The sequence below is a fragment of the Bufo bufo genome, chromosome 1, assembly GCF_905171765.1.
Source record: "Bufo bufo chromosome 1, aBufBuf1.1, whole genome shotgun sequence".
Taxonomy (NCBI): Eukaryota; Metazoa; Chordata; class Amphibia; order Anura; family Bufonidae; genus Bufo; species Bufo bufo.
Genome location: NC_053389.1, coordinates 453,455,675 through 453,474,920, shown reverse-complemented (window position 1 = coordinate 453,474,920; position 19,246 = coordinate 453,455,675). Strand labels below are relative to the sequence as shown.

Below are 19,246 nucleotides of genomic sequence, written 5' to 3'. Positions count from 1 at the left end.
ATCAGCGTTACAATACCACTTCTATGTCTCCTTGAGAAAACACTTAGGGCGATGATGGAAGAGGAGGTGGCCCAGGAGGAAGAGGGGTCATTTTTAGCACTTTCAGGCCAGTCTCTTCAAAGTGACTCAGAGGGAGGTTTTTTGCAACACCAGAGGCCAGGTACAAATGTGGCCAGACAGGGCCCACTACTGGAGGACGAGGAGGACGAGGATGAGGAGGAGGTGGAGGAGGATGAGGATGAAGCATGTTCACAGCGGGGTGGCACCCAAAGCAGCTCGGGCCCATCACTGGTGCGTGGCTGGGGGGAAACACAGGACGATGACGATACGCCTCACACAGAGGACAGCTTGTCCTTACCTCTGGGCAGCCTGGCACACATGAGCGACTACATGCTGCAGTGCCTGCGCAACGACAGCAGAGTTGCCCACATTTTAACGTGTGCGGAATACTGGGTTGCCACCCTGCTGGATCCCCGGTACAAAGACAATGTGCCCACCTTACTTCCTACACTGGAGCGTGATAGGAAGATGCGCGAGTACAAGCGCACGTTGGTAGACGCGCTACTGAGAGCATTCCCAAATGTCACAGGGGAACCAGTGGAAGCCCAAGGCGAAGGCAGAGGAGGAGCAAGAGGTCGCCAACGCAGCTGTGTCACGGCCAGCTCCTCTGAGGGCAGGGTTAGCATGGCAGAGATGTGGAAAAGTTTTGTCACCACGCCACAGCTAACTGCACCACCACCTGATACGGAACAGTACCTGCACCACCACCTGATGGTGGAACAGTACCTGTGCACACCCCTCCACGTACTGACTGATGGTTCGGCCCCATTCAACTTCTGGGTCTCCAAATTGTCCACGTGGCCAGAGCTAGCCTTTTATGCCTTGGAGGTGCTGGCCTGCCCGGCAGCCAGCGTTTTGTCTGAACGTGTATTCAGCACGGCAGGGGGCGTCATTACAGACAAACGCAGCCGCCTGTCTACAGCCAATGTGGACAAGCTGACGTTCATAAAAATGAACCAGGCATGGATCCCACAGGACCTGTCCATCCCTTGTGCAGATTAGATATTAACTACCTCCCCTTAACAATATATTATTCTACTCCAGGGCACTTCCTCATTCAATACTATTTTTAATTTTATTTTACCATTATATTGCGGGGCAACCCAAAGTTGAATGAACCTCTCTTCTGTCTGGGTGCCGGGGCCTAAATGTGTGACAGTGGCCTGTTCCAGTGGTGGGTGACGTGAAGCCTGATTCTCTGCTATGACATGAAGACAGATTCTGCGCTGACATAAGGCCAGATTCTCTGTTACGGGACCGCTCTCCTCTGTCTGGGTGCCGGGGCCTAAATGTGTGACAGTGGCCTGTTCCAGTGGTGGGTGACGTGAAGCCTGATTCTCTGCTATGACATGAATACAGATTCTGCGCTAACATAAGGCCAGATTCTCTGTTACGGGACCTCTCTCCTCTGCCTGGGTGCCTGGGCCTAAATGTGTGACAGTGGCCTGTTCCAGTGGTGGGTGACGTGAAGCCTTATTCTCTGCTATGACATGAAGACAGATTCTGCGCTGACATAAGGCCAGATTCTCTGTTACGGGACCGCTCTCCTCTGTCTGGGTGCCGGGGCCTAAATGTGTGACAGTGGCCTGTTCCAGTGGTGGGTGACGTGAAGCCTGATTCTCTGCTATGACATGAATACAGATTCTGCGCTGACATAAGGCCAGATTCTCTGTTACGGGACCTCTCTCCTCTGCCTGGGTGCCTGGGCCTAAATGTGTGACAGTGGCCTGTTCCAGTGGTGGGTGACGTGAAGCCTGATTCTCTGCTATGACATGAAGACAGATTCTGCGCTGACATAAGGCCAGATTCTCTGTTACGGGACCTCTCTCCTCTGCCTGGGTGCCTGGGCCTAAATGTGCGACAGTGGCCTGTTCCAGTGGTGGGTGACGTGAAACCTGATTCTCTGCTATGACATGAAGACAGATTCTGCGCTGACATAAGGCCAGATTCTCTGTTACAGGACCGCTCTCCTCTGTCTGGGTGCCGGGGCCTAAATGTGTGACAGTGGCCTGTTCCAGTGGTGGGTGACGTGAAGCCTGATTCTCTGCTATGACATGAATACAGATTCTGCGCTGACATAAGGCCAGATTCTCTGTTACGGGACCTCTCTCCTCTGCCTGGGTGCCTGGGCTTAAATGTGTGACAGTGGCCTGTTCCAGTGGTGGGTGACGTGAAGCCTGATTCTCTGCTATGACATGAAGACAGATTCTGCGCTGACATAAGGCCAGATTCTCTGTTACGGGACCTCTCTCCTCTGCCTGGGTGCCTGGGCCTAAATGTGTGACAGCGGCCTGTTCCAGTGGTGGGTGACGTGAAGCCTGATTCTCTGCTATGACATGAAGACAGATTCTGCGCTGACATAAGGCCAGATTCTCTGTTGTGGGACCTCTCTCCTCTGCCTGGGTGCCTGGGCCTAAATGTGTGACAGTGGCCTGTTCCAGTGGTGGGTGACGTGAAGCCTGATTCTCTGCTATGACATGAATACAGATTCTGCGCTGACATAAGGCCAGATTCTCTGTTACGGGACCTCTCTCCTCTGCCTGGGTGCCTGGGCCTAAATGTGTGACAGTGGCCTGTTCCAGTGGTGGGTGACGTGAAGCCTGATTCTCTGCTATGACATGAAGACAGATTCTGCGCTGACATAAGGCCAGATTCTCTGTTACGGGACTGCTCTCCTCTGTCTGGGTGCCGGGGCCTAAATATGTGACAGTGGCCTGTTCCAGTGGTGGGTGACGTGAAGCCTGATTCTCTGCTATGACATGAATACAGATTCTGCGCTGACATAAGGCCAGATTCTCTGTTACGGGACCTCTCTCCTCTGCCTGGGTGCCTGGGCCTAAATGTGTGACAGTGGCCTGTTCCAGTGGTGGGTGACGTGAAGCCTGATTCTCTGCTATGACATGAAGACAGATTCTGCGCTGACATAAGGCCAGATTCTCTGTTACGGGACCGCTCTCCTCTGTCTGGGTGCCGGGGCCTAAATGTGTGACAGTGGCCTGTTCCAGTGGTGGGTGATGTGAAGTCTGATTCTCTGCTATGACATGAAGACAGATTCTGTGCTGACATCAGGCCAGATTCTCTGTTACGGGACCTCTCTCCTCTGCCTGGGTGCCTGGGCCTAAATGTGTGACAGTGGCCTGTTCCAGTGGTGGGTGACGTGAAGCCTGATTCTCTGCTATGACATGAAGACTGATTCTGCGCTGACATGAAGCCAGATTCTCTGCTATGGCATGAAGAGACTGATTCTCTGCTGACGTGAAGCCAGATTCTCTGCTATGGGACCTCTGTCCAATTGATATTGGTTCATTTTACTTTTTTTAATTTTTATTTTAATTCATTTCCCTATCCACATTTGTTTGCAGGGGATTTACCTACATGTTGCTGCCTTTTGCAGCCCTCTAGCTCTTTCCTGGGCTGTTTTACAGCCTTTTTAGTGCCCAAAAGTTCGGGTCCCCATTGACTTCAATGGGGTTCGGGTTCGGGACGAAGTTCGGATCGGGTTCGGATCCCGAACATTTCCGGGAAGTTCGGCCGAACTTCTCGAACCCAAACATCCAGGTGTTCGCTCAACTCTATTTGTAAGAAAAAAATAATAATTTCCGCTAACTTGGGCCAAAAAAATGTCTGAATGGAGCCTTACAGAGGGGTGATCAATGACAGGGGGGTGATCAATGACAGGGGGGTGATCAGGGAGTCTATATGGGGTGATCACCACAGTCATTGATCACGCCCCTGTAAGGCTCCATTAAGACGTCCGTATGCGTTTTGCGGATCTGATCCATCTATCAGTGGATCCGTAAAAATCATGCGGACGTCTGAATTGAGCTTTACAGGGGGGTGATCAATGACAGGGGGGTAATCAATGACAGGGGGGGTGATCAGGGAGTCTATATGGGGTGATCACCACAGTCATTGATCACGCCCCTGTAAGGCTCCATTCAGACGTCCGTATGCGTTTTGCGGATCCGATCCATCTATCAGTGGATCCGTAAAAATCATGCAGACATCTGAATGGAGCTTTACAGGGGTGTGATCAATGACAGGGGGGTAATCAATGACAGGGGGGTGATCAGGGAGTCTATATGGGGTGATCACCACAGTCATTGATCACGCCCCTGTAAGGCTCCATTCAGACGTCCGTATGCGTTTTGCGGATCCGATCCATCTATCAGTGGATCCGTAAAAATCATGCGGACATCTGAATGGAGCTTTACAGGGGTGTGATCAATGACAGGGGGGTAATCAATGACAGGGGGGTGATCAGGGAGTCTATATGGGGTGATCACCACAGTCATTGATCACGCCCCTGTAAGGCTCCATTCAGACGTCCGTATGCGTTTTGCGGATCCGATCCATCTATCAGTGGATCCGTAAAAATCATGCAGACATCTGAATGGAACTTTACAGGGGTGTGATCAATGACAGGGGGGTAATCAATGACAGGGGGGTGATCAGGGAGTCTATATGGGGTGATCAGGGGTGATCAAGGGTGATCAAGGGTGAATAAGGGGTTAATAAGTGACAGGGGTGGGGTGTAGTGTAGTGGTGCAACATATTACTGAGCTGCCTGTGTCCTCTGGTGGTCGATCCAAACAAAGGGGACCACCAGAGGACCAGGTAGCAGGTATATCAGACGCTGTTATCAAAACAGCGTCTAATATACCTGTTAGGGGTTAAAAAAAATCACATCTCCAGCCTGCCAGCGAACGATCGCCGCTGGCAGGCTGGAGGTCCACTCGCTTACCTTCCGATCCTGTAAACGCGTGCGCCTGTGTGCGCGCGTTCACAGGAAATCTCGCGTCTCGCGAGATGACGCGTAGATGCGTGACTGTGCGCAGGGCTGCCACCTCCGGAACGCGAATCTGCGTTAGGCGGTCCGGAGGTGGTTAGGCCACATTTTAGTAAGCATTCTTTATTAAGAATGCTATTATTTTCCCTTATAACCATGTTATAAGGAAAAATAATACAGTGATTAGACTTTAATGGGGTTGCTCATCCATATCATCTCCTAGCAACCATGCGTGAAAATCGCACCACATCGCTTGCGATTTTCACGCAGACCCATTCATATCTTTGGAGCCTGCGTTGCGTGAAAAACGCAGAATATAGAACATGCTGTGATTTTCAAGCACAACACACAAGTGATGCGTGAAAATCACCGCTCATCTGAACAGCCCCATTGAAGTGAATAGGTCGGGATTCAGTGCGGGTGCAATGCGGTGACCTCACGCATTGCACCTGTGTGGAATTCTCGCCCGTGTGAAAGGGGCCTTAGAATCAATGCACACTTTACTTATTTGGGCAGTTACGGGGCCAAAACTAACCAAATAACTCAAGTGTGAACTCAGTCTTGCAGGTCGATGTTAGAGTCAAGAAGAAACACACTCCTTTTACACCGTCATTAGCTGATTCCACTTAGACTTTTATTAAACGCTTATACAAGTAGAGCCCCCCCCCCCGACAGAGTGGAGAGGGTGTCAGCAGTAAGCTTGTGTTGACGTCACTGATTATTTTTGCCCTTCTTCTGATCCGTCAGAACAATAACCCCCAAAAAACAGAACGCATGAGCTGCCACTGGCTAACATCGAAGTTACAGAGGGGAGTACCTCTGTCCTCTTAGATCATCAAGAAATCGTTTATGGCCTTTCTCTGTTCGTATAGTGAAGGACACGGAGCAGTTCCTCCCCTGTGTGACTCCGTTTGCCCAGGCAAACGAGGTGTAGAACAGCGTGACATGTGGTATGCTGGAGGAGCACTGTGAATTGTCCCTGCAGTGGAGGCTGAGGACACGGTGGAGGATGAGGAGGCAAAGGCGGACATTGTTTCAGGATTAATGGAGTGAGAACGTGGAGGTGGAAGCGGCGTTACCTGGCCAAGTTGCTAGTGTGGCTGGGCAGGAATCACATTTACCCTGAGGATTCTTTACGGTAAGAGCAGTGAGACTATGGAACTCTCTGCCTGAGGAGGTGGTGATGGTGAGTACAATCAAGTAATTCAAGAGGGGCCTGGATGTATTTCTGGAGTGTAATAATATTACAGGCTATAGCTACTAGAGAGGGGTCGTTGATCCAGGGAGTTATTCTGATTGTCTGATTGGAGTCGGGAAGGAATTTTTTATTCCCCTAAAGTGGGGAAAATTGGCTTTTACCTCACAGGGTTTATTTTGCCTTCCTCTGGATCAACTTGCAGGATGACAGGCCGAACTGGATGGACAAATGTCTTTTTTCGGCCTTATGTACTATGTTACTATGTTACCCAGTGGGCCGTAAAGGACATATATTGTCCTTGACCGCAGTTACAGCTACCGACCAATTTTTCCCAAAAAAGGCTGTATCACAAACAAATTTCATCATTGAATGGCTAATCAATGTAATTACTCAGTCCCTACAGAGGAAAGTCTACATTCACCGACCAATTTTCCCCAAAAAGGCTGTATCACAAACAAATTTCCTCACTGAATAGCTAATCGTCGCAATTACTCAGTCCCTACAGAAGAAAGTCTACACTCACCGACCAATTTTCCCAAAAAAGGCTGTATCACAAAAAAATTCACCACTGAATGACCATGTTAATTCCACGCAGTGCGGCTAATAAGAAGTACTTATTTTCCATATTAATAAACACTAATAATGGCTGTATGACAATGTAAATTTACCGCAGAACGGCTAATAGCACATACTTATTTTTGCTATTAATACAGCGCAACAATGTCTGTATGACAATGTAAATTCACCCCAGAACAGCACATAACACGTACTTATTTTTCCCATTAATACACCCCAACAATGGCTGTATAACTATATTGGTTCACTGCAGACCGGCTAATAAGACATATTCTTTTTCCTATTAATACACCCCAAAAAAATAAATATAAAAATCACAATTCACCGCAGAATGGCTAATAGCACGTACGTATCTATCCTATTAATACACCCCGTAAATGGCTGTAGTACAATGGAACTTTTCTGCTGAACGGCAAATAATGTATTTTTTTTTACACTAATACACGCTAAAACTCTTTTTCCAAGGACAGAGACGTTTTAGTGAGGAGGGGAAAACAGGGAAATTGTTAGCTGCACTGGTCGCAAATCAAAGGGGTAGGACTAAAATTAGGTACATTAAAAATACCCGGGATCAGATAGTCAAGGATCCAGAGCAGATTAGACAGGAATTTGCCAAGTACTATTCTGATATATATAGATCTGAAACGGTATGTAGTCCCTCAAAAATTGATGATTATTTGGATCAATTAGAAATGCCCTCTCTTTCGCCTCAGGAAACTAGAATGCTCGATCATCCTATACGACAGGTAGAGTTAGAGGAGGCCCTTCGCTCGGTTAAGTATAATTCCTCTCCGGGGGCGGATGGTTTGCCATTTGAACTTTATAGATATCACGCTAAGGTACTTCTCCCTATTTTGCTGCAGGTCTTAAATGAATCATATAGATATGGATCTCTCCCTCCATCTTTCAGGGAGGCAATTATCATTTTAATTTTAAAAAAAGATAAGGATGGTAGTGAGGTTGGGTCTTACAGGCCCATATCACTCCTCAATACAGACTATAAGATTTTTGCAAAATCCCTAGCAAATCGTCTTAAACGAATAATTGCAGCCCTGGTTCATTCTAATCAAACAGGATTTATTCCCGGGAGACAGATTCAGGCGAATCTCTATGGGGTGTATTTGAACCTGTCGGTGGGGGGGGGGGGGGGGCGGACCACTCCATCCTGTCTTTGGATGCCGCTAAAGCGTTCGACAGGGTGGAGTGGTCCTTCCTGTGGCGAACTATGGCCCATTTTCAAAAAAGCTAAATTCGTCGGTACATCAGCTGATCTGGCTGAAGGGCAGTTTGATAGCAAAGGTTCTGATAGTTAAGAGATGGGGTTCCCCCATATCCCCCGCATTTGAGGAGTGGAGACGGATTATGTCTCAAATAAAGCTGTATGAGGAGATTGAGAGGCGGAGAAGGAAAGGTATGTGATATCCCGCGTCCGTAGCAGTGAGGTGGACTGACTGCCGCGTCTTGTTGGGCGCTGTAAGTGCACATGGATAGGTACGGGGGGGGGGAATTATGGGTTCCGGGCTACCAGCGACAGCAGCCAAGGGTAAGGAGGGGGGGGGGAATACTTGGGTTTAAAGGTATTTGGTTTGAGTGTATGGAGCCGGACTTAATGTTATGGTTTGTGATGATATTAAAATGATATTAACCCCTTTTTTTTTTTTTTTTTTTTTTATGTCTATAACTTTATTTAGTCTGTATTCTTATTTTTTCCGGCTTTGTCTAAATGTTTAAATGCTATGTTACTATTTTTAAAGAAAATAAAATATTAAATGATGTGTTAAAAAAAAAAACTTCCCTTTAAAAAAAATAAAATAAAATACACGCTAAAAGGGCTGTAATTTTCTCACTTCAACATACAACAGCTAATAAGCCCTTTTTCTTTTTTCCCACTAATACACGCCAAAAAAAGGCTTTAGAATATATAACTGCGGCCGTGAACGGCAAATAATATATTTTTTTTGCCACTAATACACGCCAAAAAGGGCTGCAATTTTCCCACTTCACCACACAACGGCTAATAAGCCCTTTTTCTTTTTCCACACTAATACACGCCAAAAAAAAGCTTTAGAACATATAACTGCGGCCGTGAACGGCAAATAATTTTTTTTTTGCCACTAATAAACGCCAAAAAGGGCTGTAATTTTCCCACTTCACCACACAGTGGCTAATAGGCCCTTTTTCTTTTTCCCCCACTAATACACGCCAAAAAAAGGCTTTAGAACATATAATTGCGGCCGTGAACGGCAAATAATACTTTCTTTTTCTACACTAATACACGCCAAAAAAAGGCTTTAGAACATATAACTGCAGCCGTGAACGGCAAATAATATTTTTTTTTGCCACTAATACACGCCAAAAATTGCTTTCATTTTCTCACTTCACCACACAACGGCTAATAAGCCCTTTTTCTTTTTCCCCACTAATACACGCCAAAAAAAGGCTTTAGAACATATAACTGCGGCCGTAAACGAGAAATAATATCTTTTTTTGCCACTAATACACGCCAAAAAGGGCTGTTAATTTCCCACTTCACCACACAGTGGCTAATAAGCAGTTTTTCCCCCCCCCCCCACTAATACACGCCAAAAAGGGCTTTAGAACATATAACTGCGGCCGTGAACGACAAATAATACTTTCTTTTTCCACACTAATACACGCCAAAAAAAGGCTTTAGAACAAATAACTGCGGCTGTGAACGGCAAATAATATTTTTTTTTACACTAATACACGCCAAAAATGGCTTTAATTTTCTCACTTCACCACACAGTGGCTAATAAGCCCTTTTTCTTTTTCCCCACTAATACATGCCAAAAAAAGGCTTTAGAACAAATAACTGCGGCCGTGAACGGCAAATAATATTTTTTTTTGCCACTAATACACGCCAAAAAGTGCTGTCATTTTCCCACTTCACCACACAGTGGCTAATAAGCCCTTTTTCTTTTTCCCCACTAATACACGCCAAAAAGGGTTTTAGAACATATATCAACACATTTTTTTCTTATGTTTTGAGATATTATGGGTCCTCTCATCAATATTTTTCTCTCTCAAGTCAGTTTACAGACCCTTTTAAAATATACTTTTTATTATTTATACTTAAAATAAATGCCCCTTAGTGGTGGCTTGATGTCATACATAGAGTACAGGCCTCTACCCGGCTGCTCTTATTGTATGATAGCATCCGCCACAGTTATGACATACAGACAATACAGACTTACACAGTGTATAATGTGAATTGGAAGGCAGATGGTTGGTGTAGGAAATCTTTCCCTAATACACACTCTTTCTAACCTTTGCCCAGGGGTCGCCCCTGATGGTGGGGTTCCCTGTCCGCATACCTTCCCTCCTTTCCCTATAACACCCTAACAGTGTAAGACAGTTACGTGCTCGGCGACTGGCAGGGTTTTCACTATAAGAGACTTCATTAATTGCAGGACTAAAGGGGTGATTTATATTTGTCAATGCCCCTGTCCAAAAGATTATATAGGGAAGACTTATAGGGAACTCAGGAAAAGAATTTGTGAACACCTAAATGATGTAGTGAAGAAGAATATAACGCCAGTCGCCGACCATGTAAATGAATTCCATGGAGGAAGTGCCAAGGCTCTAAAATTTTCCGCATTGGAGTGTGTACCCATGTCCCCTAGAAAGGGAGACTGGAATAAAAAAAATCCTCCAAAGAGAAGCAGAGTGGATATTTAGATGTAAGTCTCAAGCACCCCTAGGCCTGAACGAGAGACTATCTTTTACCTGCTTTATTAAATAGTGTAGGTCTGGTCTGTAAAAATAATCCCACAGTTGAAAAAGAGAGACTGGTTGGACTTAGGGTGTGGACCATATTCCAGATGGACGCTATGGAATTGGCTAGTAAAAAATTTAAAAATATATAAATAATAGAAGAAAAATTTCCTAAACCAAAAGATCACCCTGAAAAGAGGATTAAAGGGCTTCTGTCACCCCACTAAAGTGATTTTTTTTTGGGGGGCTAGTTAAATTAGTTATATAGCGATATATGAAAATATAATTGTGTTCCTTACTTTGATCCAGCAGTTTATTCAAAAAACGAAGTTTTATCATATGCAAATTCAGTCTCTACCAGCAAGTAGGGCGTCTACTTGCTGGTAGCTGCTGCAGAAATCCGCCCCCTCCTCTTGTTGATTGACAGGGCCAGCCGGGATCTCCTCCTCCGGCCAGCCCTGTCGGCGTTTCAAAAATCGCGCGCCTGTGTTGAATCGGCGTAGGCGCTCTGAGATGAGGAGGCTCGTCTCCTCAGAACTCCCTCAGTGCGCCTGCGCCGATGACGTCTTCTATTTCGGTGATGTCATCGGCGCAGGCGCACTGAGGGAGTTCTGAGGAGACGAGCCTCCTCATCTCAGAGCGCCTGCGCCGATTCAACACAGGCGTGCGATTTTTGAAACGCCGACAGGGCTGGCCGGAGGAGGAGATCCCGGCTGGCCCTGTCAATCAACAAGAGAAGGGGGAGGATTTCTGCAGCAGCTACCAGCAAGTAGACGCCCTACTTGCTGGTAGAGACCGAATTTGCATATGATAAAACTTCGTTTTTTGAATAAACTGCTGGATCAAAGTAAGGAACACAATTATATTTTCATATATCGCTATATAACTAATTTAACTAGCCCAAAAAAAAAATATCACTTTAGTGGGGTGACAGAAGCCCTTTAAGCCCCCTAAGCTTCTGTTTAAGGTATTAATGATAGTTCAAAAATTGGTCATGAGTGCGGGAAGTACTCAAATAAATACAAGATGACGTTATCAGAGTCATGATTGTGATCTGTTATGAATCTGTATCTGTATCTAAGGATCCGAGATTCCCCTATGTCCTAAATTATTGGATGAATAAATAGAATTATAGCATCATAAGTCACTGGGGGACCGCCTCTCCCCCCCATGTAGGAGGCGTATCAAGGGTTAAACTGTTCACTGTTTGGCTTGAAAGGAGTGCTATCGTGTCTTCCTACCTCTAAGAATCGCTAGAGGCCTGTGTTCTGGTGAATCGCAGAACCGGAAGTGACGTTTGCGTTCCATCAGACCGGAAGTAAGGCCGCGGCGTGCGTTCCACGGGCCGGAAGTGCCTGAGGAGCGCCGATTTTAAAAGAACAAGAATTTCCCATGTATGCCACTGCCATATCGACCCTGGGAGGAGGCAGTCACGTCAGGAGCTGGGAGCTAAGTGTACTTGAATGTTCCTGGATGTTGAAGTAAAGAGTAAGACCTCGACTAAGGGTCTCTCTATATACATCCCTATCTACATCTAGTACTTGTTTTTTAATATATATGTTGGATTACAGGTAGCAGCACCTATCATCAAAATAGGAGCTAGCGCGATACTATCACGGGTGAAGTTGCAGATAGCTGGAATTTATAAATAAACGACCGACTGGCTTGATCCCAAACTAAGGAGCATATAGGTGAGCCCTTTAAAACCCTAAGAGCTCTCCCTGACTGCTCTGCACATGCAAGGGTCTCAATGGTAGACGATTGCATGCCCACGTACCTAAGACTGTGTGACACCTGAAAACCCTATAATAGTGAGGGGACACGACCACCGACTCCCTGCACTTAATACGGACGGAATCAGGGTCACCTGGAATCAAGCCAGCAAGGAAACACAATAAAGGAAAAGACTTATCTGAGCAAACAGCAGCAGCAGCCTCCAGCAGTGAACACTTCATCCAGGAAGTAGTATAAACCGCAAAGTGAGGGAGTATGGGAGGGAATATAAAGGAAGACGATTAGTCTAAATAAGTGACACCTGGCAGAAGGAAAGGAGATGACAAAGTGAAACCAAAACAAAGACCGTCATACAAGAGGTAGAGAAAAATGTCTGTCAGACCTTCTCACAGAACTGGCGGTGACAGATACCCAGCCCTCATCTGACAAGGTCTGTTGTACCATTTTTTTTATTATGACGTCTGCAATACCTATTTGAGACGACGAATGGGATAATGTATATATGGTGATTGTACCATCTACCTAGACACTGCAAAAAGTGTTATTGTATATATCTTGGGATAAACACTTTAACAGGTGTCATTAAACTTTCTGTATCATTGAAACTGAGACCCCCTGAGGAGCCCTTGAATGGGCGAAACACGTTTTTGGGGCATTGCTTTGTACAACAATTATCTATGTTGTGGCAGTATCGTATATATGTTATTTGTTTACACTACACTATCACTGTTAGGGTGTTATAGGGAAAGGAGGGAAGGTACGCGGACAGGGAACCCCACCATCAGGGACGACCCCTGGGCAAAGGTTAGAAAGAGTGTGCATTAGGGAAAGATTTCCTACACCAACCATCTGCCTTCCAATTCACATTATACACTGTGTAAGTCTGTATTGTCTGTATGTCATAACTGTGGCGGATGCTATCATACAATAAGAGCAGCCGGGTAGAGGCCTGTACTCTATGTATGACATCAAGCCACCACTAAGGGGCATTTATTTTAAGTATAAATAATAAAAAGTATATTTTAAAAGGGTCTGTAAACTGACTTGAGAGAGAAAAACTTTAGAACATATAACTGCGGCCGTGAACGGCAAATAATACTTTCTTTTTCCACACTAATACACGCCAAAAAAGGCTTTAGAACATATAACTGCGGCTGTGAATGGCAAATAATATATATTTTTTGCCACTAATACACAGCAAAAAGGGCTGTAATTTTCTCACTTCACCACACAATGGCTAATAAGCCCCTTTTTTTTCATATATATAACTGCACCACACAAGGGCTAATAAGACCCCAATAACAAGAACAGTTTGCTGGAATTACAGAGGTATTGAAAACCTGAAATGAGCAGCAGTATAATGACAATTTGTATCTGCAGTCAGTGCAGCAAGGTGTAATAGGATTGTTCCTATTACCCAGGCTGTAAACTCCCCTACTGAACCCTGTTCTGCTTCAATACTGTGGAATAATTCCTCCCTATCCTTTCCCTACACTTCTAATGCACTTTCCTTGAACTTCTATTCAGCAAAATATAAATTTTCAAGTCTTTCCTAGCACTGTCTCTGCGCTAAGTACACTGGAAAATGGCTGGCTGAATCCAAGATGGCTGAGGCTATTTATAGGGCTGTGACATCACAGGGCTGGCTGGTTGCTGATTGGCATTGTGGGTGATCCCGCCTTCCCAGAGTTCCTTGCTCCATGTCCTAACATGTGCAGCAGCCATTTTAGGAAAAAATGTGATTCGTAACCACGAAGCGTGAGAAAATTCGGATTCAGTGCAAATCAAAAAATCCTGAAATTCGGATCGAAATCCACTTCGTCAGCTTCAATTCGCTCATCTCTTATCCTATGTCATGATCTCCACTAAACTCTTAAAATATTAATATGGGTGTGGATGTTCCTACCACAACGTTGGTGTCTGTGTCTTCCAACTGTTTACTAATCTTAATGAACACAGATCAGCAACATGATCTTCATATTTATGGCCACATTCACACAAGTACAAGCCCTTACCTGATTACATGTGCTATTATTGGTGTGATATAACACAAAATAACTGTCAGGATTCTTATTTTCAGGAAACGTATTCCACTCAACTCTAACTGCAAGATTTTCTGTGTCCTTTTCTCCACACTGCACATTCTGTACCACCTGAAAAATACGGTGCCATGGATATCTGTAAAACATTCGCATACACTGGTGCCATACACCCAATTAGATAGATAGATAGATAGATAGATAGATAGATAGATAGATAGATAGATAGATCTAAATATAGGGCTTTTTACACAATACAATAAAAAATAAATAAAAACCCTGTCAAACTCCATCAGATTCTTTATACCGGTATATGCAGATTTTCCCCATAGAAGTCAATAAATATTGAAAAAATCATATTCGTGCATACAGAGCCATGTAAAAAATTAAATAAAATTCTACTCTAAACTACTGGCAACGGTGCTTGATTTTGAAAAAGAAAATACCATCAGGAACCAAAAAAATAACTGAAAAGGGTAAGCACAAACACAGTGGCTACAGGGCTCCTTTTCAGCCTAGAATTAGTGCATGAGGTTATTTGATGAGAGGATGAATGACATGCAGTAGGTTTCCTCCATTTTCCTTTAAATCCTACGTTAATCTGATATAAACTGGTAAACATGAAATGTTGGCATCTTAAGTTGAGCACCTTAATGGGTTATCTACTGGGAGGGGGGTTCTTTACAAAGGGCTTAAACAGGAATAACAGAAACATAAAAGGAGAGGTACAGACCCTCAACTATTTCCGAATCAGCTCCCATTCCAATGCTTACTGGATCCCCACTCGTCTGTTTCCAGATCCCATTTTGACACACAGGAAAAGCCTGAAGATGCTAGCTCAGCCAATTACTGGCCACAGTGGCGACCCATCTCATTTAGTAATTGGTTGAACAGGCTTCTCCATGCATTTCCTGTGTGAAGATGATTCCAAGAAAGCAAAGATCAGCAAGAACATTGTAAGCATTGGGATGGGTGTGTAGGGAGACCAGTGATGGTGAGTATAACTTTATTTATCTTTTATCTCATTTTGAGCCCTTTCTAAAGAATTTCCCCCAACTAGACAACCCCTTTAAAACTTCTTTATTAAAAATACCAGCATTTGGAAGTACTTTGTAGTACATGGTAACCATTATCTTTAAAGGAGTATTCCTATATTACACAGGATTTGTGGGTCCCAACTCTTGGACTCTCACCAACTGGGAGAACAACCCTCCTTTGGCAAGTGGTCGCAATCCCCATGATATAATTGGAGAAATGGTCATGCAGATTTCTCCATTTCTCCATTGACGTCTAAGGGTGTTACAGAAAGAGTATAGCAGAGGTTTTATCTAGCCATGATCATACCTGGAAAAGACCTTTAAAAAGAAGCAAGCGTAGAATTATGCTGTCCATTTGCTAAGCGATTATGATGTATCATTTGCCAGATGTTTATTGTACCTATGAATTAGAAAAGGTTTAGTAAGAATTTAGAAACATCTTTATGTAACACGACACTATGATTTTTGAAAATTTAGAACCTCTCAGCTAGCTACTAATGGGGATCTAAATTTGGTTCAGTAGATGTTTTGGTGCTCTTGTGTAGTGGTTACAATACCAACCCTAAAATTCAGCTGTTTTATGACTGTCTGAAATAGATCTTATTATGTATATTTATTTAGTTCTTTGAGTCAAGGGTGTACACAGAAACAATAGAGATACACTCCCCTCTAAGAGCACTGCTAGGTGTACTCCTATACCTGTATAGGGGAGGTCTATTTTTTGACCTAACATAATTCTTGCTATAGGCAGCAGCCACCCCTAGGACCAGCTAACTGTATATGGATTTATACAGCTCAATTGGTACTGTATACATATATATGCAGGAGCACCCCCTAGTGGTCGCTGCTGGTAGTATCTTTAACAGTTCAAAGTAAAAGTTTAGAGCAAGCAGTTCAGTGCTGGGCTGCCTAACAACACAGGCCTCACAGCAGTTGTATGACTGCTTTGTGTACATAAAGGTGTTTTTCCCCGAAAAATTGTACATCTGACACATTCATGTCCTTTGTAGCCTTGTAGCAGCCACGTTTTTCTTATCATGGACAACCCTTTTAAATGTAGTAATTCTTCCTTACAAATATTCAACTATAACCTATGCATTAATCTAAACAAATGCTGCTATAGTTTAACACAATATTGGTTTAAAGGGATTTTAGGGGTCCACGTACCCAAGATAATTCATGTATAATGCAAAGTTATACAATTTTCCAGTAGACTTTCTATATCTGTGGTCTCAAGATCCTTACTTTATTTAACTTAAAAGATACCTTCATTGATTACTTTCAGTGCAATAGCAGCTTCAAATGTGTAGTCTCATGAAAAGAATTGATCAGGCAATTATTCTCAATAATTGCCTGGTATCGATCCATGTAAAAGGACCTTTAGGCTGCCCGGTGTGACCCGGCCTTCAGGTTGACATTGCGGATTACTGCTAATTGCTGCAGCTGTGCTTGCCATAGTTTATACTGTAGGTGCACCCCGTCAATTAGCGGTAATCCAATGGGGTTGCACCGCGTACAGGCACCCTTCTACACATTGAAGGATGGTAGTGAATAACTGCAGAGAAGTTGAACCCGTAAAGCTTGAAATTAAAAAATATATTGGAAAATTGTTTTAAATATCTGCACACAAAATGTCACTGGAATACCCTATAGGGAATCATGGCTTGCATATCAGAAAAACAAACCAAATACAGTACATCCAAGAAATGAAATCAGCATCAACTCCTGCATGTGATAGGCACTGGTCCTTGGTTTTACAAGCCAAAAAACAGGAAGGCACTTGTCATATACATTTATTTCCTGTTTACAGTCAATGCTAATATGCAGCAATATACAATATTTCAGGCTCTTTCTATGCTGGTTTGTAAAGTTACCATCAGTCCGAAAAGTTTCCATGGACACTCTCGTAACTTTAGGGTTGAAGGTTTGCTTGCATAGGAACGTTGGATACACAGATTATGGTTGAGGAATGTGTGAACATGTGTGGTGCAACTTTTGATCATGTGCCCCTTACCCATACCCATAAGAGGCCATTTCTTCAAAGACTATGGGGCAGCTCCATGAGGAGGAACAGTCAATTGTGGTGCATCAACGCTGGCTCCCGTATACAATATATTCAGCTCCCATATACAATATATTCAAAAGATGTGAGGTCCAGAACACACTAGAATCTGAACCTAGAGTCTGTCTGAAAAGTGGCACAATTTGTTGCAAACAGGGTATCTGCATTCTGTTTGGAGGAATTGCTCTAAATAGGTGGTGCTTATTAGAAATAGTGTTCCCATCCACCTGTCTTGATCTCTGTGTACCAGAGTGAGATGCGCCTAATTTATTAGGAGGCATTTGCCTCTTAATAAATTAAGCGTACCTATGGCAGTCCATATGCCAGAAACTGAAGTCTAAACTTCGGCTATGACTTATAGTAAGCTATAGTAAATCCGACGGGCCCCTCTAAGCTCTAAGTGGCAGGCGTGAGAAGTGGTCTTTGGAGAAGTGGCAGGCGTGATCACGTTTTCACAGCCTGACCCTATGAATAAAGTGCAGAGCTTGCAGCAGTTTCAGAGAGAGCAGAGCCTATAGGAGTAAGGGCAACTCTCCTGTTGCTCCAAGAGGCGCATTTGCATATATAAAACTTTTCCCAGCAGTGCGGGCACATGTGAACATGGGACCAACACAGATGCCTTCAGCTGCCAAGTGCACATTCAACAGGTCAGCAAATTTTATAGGTACAAATCTGCTGACACATCCTCTTTTGGTAAAAATGTTTTTTAATAGGCACAAAGGGTTAAAAATAAAAATAAATAACCATACTTCCATTGACTTCCTGCTGCTACTATTCTGATGCTGCCCCTTTCTCTGCTTCTTTTCACTTCTTGGTCCCTGCTTGATTTATTGGAGATGCCAGCCAATCCCTGGTTGTAGACGTGATCCACCAGAGTCAGCGGTTGGCCGAACAGGCCTTTGCTGGGGCCATTTCTTTTTATTCTTAACCCTTTGAGGCCCATATTAAAAAAAAAATGTATATTTCCTCAGGAAACACTTTGAACATACATTAAACCAAGATAATTAAATTAAAATAGTTGCAAAGATATTTAACACTGAAAGATGCAAGGTGTGGGATGTTGTAAATATATTGTACAAATTTTATATTGTAGCTAATACAAAAGTGCAGTTTTCTGTAAATCTGAGCCTACTCTATGTTAAAATGGCATAATTGATGGTACTGTTCACATTGATATTGTTGCTTTCCATGTTTTTGTATTTTTGAAGAATGGAACAAGCTGCAGAAATATTGCCATCAACAATACCCACAGTTGTTGTTTTTTTTTTGCCTTCCTCTGGATCAGCATTACAGGATAACAGATTGGCTGAATGTATGTCTTTTCTCAGCCATACAAAACTATGGGGGAGATTTATCAAATTGGTGTAAAGTAGAACTGGTTTAGTTGCCCATAGCAACTAATCAGATTCCATCTTTCATTTTGCAAAGGAGCTGTGAAAAATGAAAGGTGAAATCTGATTGGTTGCAATGGGCCACTAAGCCAGTTCTACTTTACACCAGTTTGATAAATCTCCCCCTATGTTACTATGAAATTCAGTGGGTTCCACGAAGAGTTACTGGCATCTGTTAATGAAGGGCTCTATTATAAACATAAGCCATGATGCCAGTGTGTATTACTATTCAAACATGTTAATAATTTGAATTAAATCTTTACATTTCATTTTCTCTTATCAAATGTGACAGAACCAGAAGTTACACTTTGGAATCTGACACTAGTATTAAAGTAGTTGACAGCTTTGACTTAGGTAGTATGAAGTAGCAAGAAGGAAGAGGAACTCACCTGGTCACTGGTCAGTCCTGAGCATCCAGTATCACAAGCGGTCTCCTCTGGGTTCCAGTACAATAAGCTGGGAGCTCACCCTGGTACACTGTGACTGCTACTCTACTCTACTCCAGCAGTTCTGCCTCAGTACTTGTTTTTAATTAGTCAAAGATTCTTTTGCTTAACTTCTCCTAAATGAATGTTGTTTTTTCTCTTCACTTTTGAATTATAATTTCACGCCCCCAGTCAGCTTT

At 43.8% G+C, this 19,246-nt stretch overlaps 1 protein-coding gene across 3 annotated transcripts in view; it reads right to left on the bottom strand.

Annotated features, from left to right (window-relative positions):
* The window catches only part of PTPRQ (protein tyrosine phosphatase receptor type Q), a 538,157-nt gene extending 518,911 nt beyond the window's left edge, over positions 1-19,246 (bottom strand). For all 3 annotated transcript variants that reach the window (XM_040408443.1, XM_040408453.1, XM_040408462.1), the window contains exons 1-3: positions 19,011-19,246; positions 15,476-15,568; positions 14,108-14,245 (exon numbers count right to left, since the gene is read on the bottom strand). In XM_040408443.1, coding sequence (XP_040264377.1) covers positions 14,108-14,245; positions 15,476-15,523 — 186 coding nt within the window. In that variant the 5' untranslated portion in view covers positions 15,524-15,568; positions 19,011-19,246. The remainder of the gene's footprint in view (positions 1-14,107; positions 14,246-15,475; positions 15,569-19,010) is intronic.